We start from the raw sequence: 3010 nt of genomic DNA on the forward strand, positions 1-3010 counted from the left end.
ATGTGAATACAACACCCACTGCATAGCAGACATAGTTTAAGTGCTTTACATTATTAACTAATTAATTTAATCCTCAAAACAACCAAAGGCGGTAACAGTTTTCTTACCTCCTATCAAAAATGAAGAAACTCAAGCACAGAGAAGTTGAGTAATTTGCCTACAGTTGCACAATTAATGAAAGCCAGATTCAAACCCTGTGTAGCGATCCACTATTCATTTTAACCTCCACTCTATCCTACCTCTCTCCAGTTAAAACATACTAGAATCGCTGGTAAAGAGAAAGTCTACAGTCTACACATTCCATCAAGTAGCAGAAAGAAAACAATATATCAAAGTGAGAAGGAACAAGGGCATCATACCCATAATAAATCCTAAGTGTATCTAGGAGAAACTGCACACCATACTTCTTTCGGAAAACTCTCCTGCTGTCTTTAATGATGGTTGAAAGATACTGTATGTGACCTAAAACAGAAAGTTCAATGGTAAGTAATTCAGCTAAAACAAAGTCAATAGGTAGTTATAAATTTCTAAAACAACTATAAAGTTTTTATCTGAAAGCCTGCTCTTACCAATTCGAAAGGGAAAATCTCCACGGTTCCAAATACGAAAGTCAAAGAGTAAATACTGATACATTTGTTGCAGGAGCTGCATATTTTTCTCTAATGATACTTGTTCAATTAGTAACTGAACTGCCATCAATACATTAACATCCATCAAGGTGCTTGGCACCTGAAATCAAACAGAAGAGGGTTTCATATAGTTCAGTTAAATAACTGTCATTAAGCTATAATTTTAAATCATTAATTCAGAACATCTACTAAGCATACAAATAGAAAAACCCACATTAGAAAAACAAAAACTTAAGTATTGGTTTTTCTGATATTACACCACAGTATATTCTCCTACTGTCATATTCCTAAAATAGTCTTATATTTCTCAATATCCCAAATACCAAAGCTATCAAACAAGGTTGTATACATCAAAGATCATACACTATTACATAAAATAAGTATTTCTTATATAAGATGATTCCATGCAAGTTTTTAAAAGCTGCCTGTGAAACAAATTATATCCATTAATAAAACCCAGGTTGTAATAATCCTTAAAAATATATTGATTAGGAAGAAAAAAATCCCAACATCAACTGCAAATCACAATCATTAGTTACATCAACACAACGTTAGACTGGCTCACCTTCTGAAGTAAAGTACCAAGAGTTGCAACTCCATGGGAGTGAATAAGATTGTCCTGATTGATAGGATGTCTCTGAATAAAATGTTTCACAATCAAGATAAATGTTGCAACTAGGTTTCTCTCTAGTCTTGACTCTGTGGAATCAGGAACATATTAATTATCATAATTACTCTAATCATTTTTATATCACATTTTCTATATCTTAATGCACACTGTTATACAAAGTAGAAATCTGGTTCAGCAGTCAGCTTCCAACGCTCTATTGTACAATAGAATCAGAAAAAGCAGCAACTGCAATATTGTATATTTATGTGCACATATTTTCTCTACCACAAATTTAACAATGTGGTCATATTTCCACTAAGAGTATAAGCTAAGGATATTGGAGATCAATCTGCAGTTTTCTGATGAAAGTATTATAAACTTTCTGAATGATATTAGTAAAAGTAGAAACAACTGCTACAGCTACAAATGGTTAAGTTTCTTCCGAATGACAGTAAAACATTTTCATCTATTTCTCAATTAACTTTCAAATTTCTCAATGACTATTTTGTGTTAATTTCATCTTAATACCTGAGGCCTTTGTGGAAGTCAATACGAGCCAATCTCCTTCAACAGGTGTTACTGATTCAGGAACGGTGCTTTCATTCTTTTCTTCAGGAATCTGTCCTTCACTAAAGTGGCTGATTTGTTCCAATAAAGGAAAGAGTACATTTAACCCGCCTATGCAGTTTATGATATCCTAAAGGGAAAATTATAATGTTTAAATCTTATAAAACAAGGACAATTTTGTCATTTAATATCTTCACATGTATGAAGTTAAAATTTGCTAGATAAACCTTTAAGCAATATGTAGGATAACACAAGCTGAAGAAAGTTTTGGGTAGGAAGATGCTTTACAGGGCACCTTCAAGGGTCACCACAATCAATACTCAAGAGAAATCAGGCCAGATCATTTTTACTCCATCTTTGTTTTCCAAAGTTTAGGGATTTTGAACATAGGCAAATAAAACAGCCCCATAAGTGGACTTTATAATGTAACTCCAACAATGGAAAAACAACTGTCACTAGGCAATTAGGCATAATAAACAAGAGAAAAAATAATGAAAAAAAAATGCACCTGGTGGTAGAAATATGACTGACTCCTCAACTTTTAGTTTACAAAAAGGTAGAGAGGGTATTTCAGCCAAAGTTCAAAGTTTGGATATTTTGGCTTAATAAAATATTTTCTATATCTTTTGATAAGTTACTAATATCACTGGCCTCAGTTCTTCATCTGTAAAATGGGAATAAAAATAACACCTACTTCATAAAGTATTGCAAGGATTAAGTAAGCTAACATATAAAAGGTGCAGTGTCTGACATACAGTCGATACCATACGAGGTTTGCTCTTATTATTAATTATTAAAGTGTTCTGAATTGCCATTTGGATACAAGTTAAGTCTTCAAACAACCTCTTCATATTCTTTGTTTTCTTAGAAATAAATTTTATTGTGTATATTTGAGTTTACAACATAATGTTGTAGGATACACATAGATAATAAAATGGTTACTGTAGTGAAGCAGATTAACATTTCTATCAACTCACATAGTTACTTTGTGACAAGAGCAGCTAAAATCTACTTATTTAACAAAACTCCCTAAAAAAATGTAATTTTATTAAACTATAGTCCTCAGGTTTTACATTAGATCTCTGGACTTATTCATCCTATATATCTGCTACTTTGTTGAGTTTTTCTTGTTTGTTTTTGAGACAGGGTTTCGCTCTGTCACTCAGCTGGAGTGCACTGGACTGATCACAGTTCACTGCAGTCT

At 32.6% G+C, this 3010-nt stretch overlaps 1 protein-coding gene across 1 annotated transcript in view; it reads right to left on the bottom strand.

Annotated features, from left to right (window-relative positions):
• Positions 1-3010, bottom strand: part of NBEAL1 (neurobeachin-like 1) — a 204259-nt gene that overhangs the window by 94596 nt on the left and 106653 nt on the right. The window contains exons 16-19 of the mRNA XM_011992490.1: positions 1768-1936; positions 1195-1328; positions 570-729; positions 360-462 (exon numbers count right to left, since the gene is read on the bottom strand). Coding sequence (XP_011847880.1) covers positions 360-462; positions 570-729; positions 1195-1328; positions 1768-1936 — 566 coding nt within the window. The remainder of the gene's footprint in view (positions 1-359; positions 463-569; positions 730-1194; positions 1329-1767; positions 1937-3010) is intronic.

Source organism: Mandrillus leucophaeus, unplaced genomic scaffold (genome assembly GCF_000951045.1).
Source record: "Mandrillus leucophaeus isolate KB7577 unplaced genomic scaffold, Mleu.le_1.0 Scaffold411, whole genome shotgun sequence".
NCBI classification, from domain to species: Eukaryota; Metazoa; Chordata; class Mammalia; order Primates; family Cercopithecidae; genus Mandrillus; species Mandrillus leucophaeus.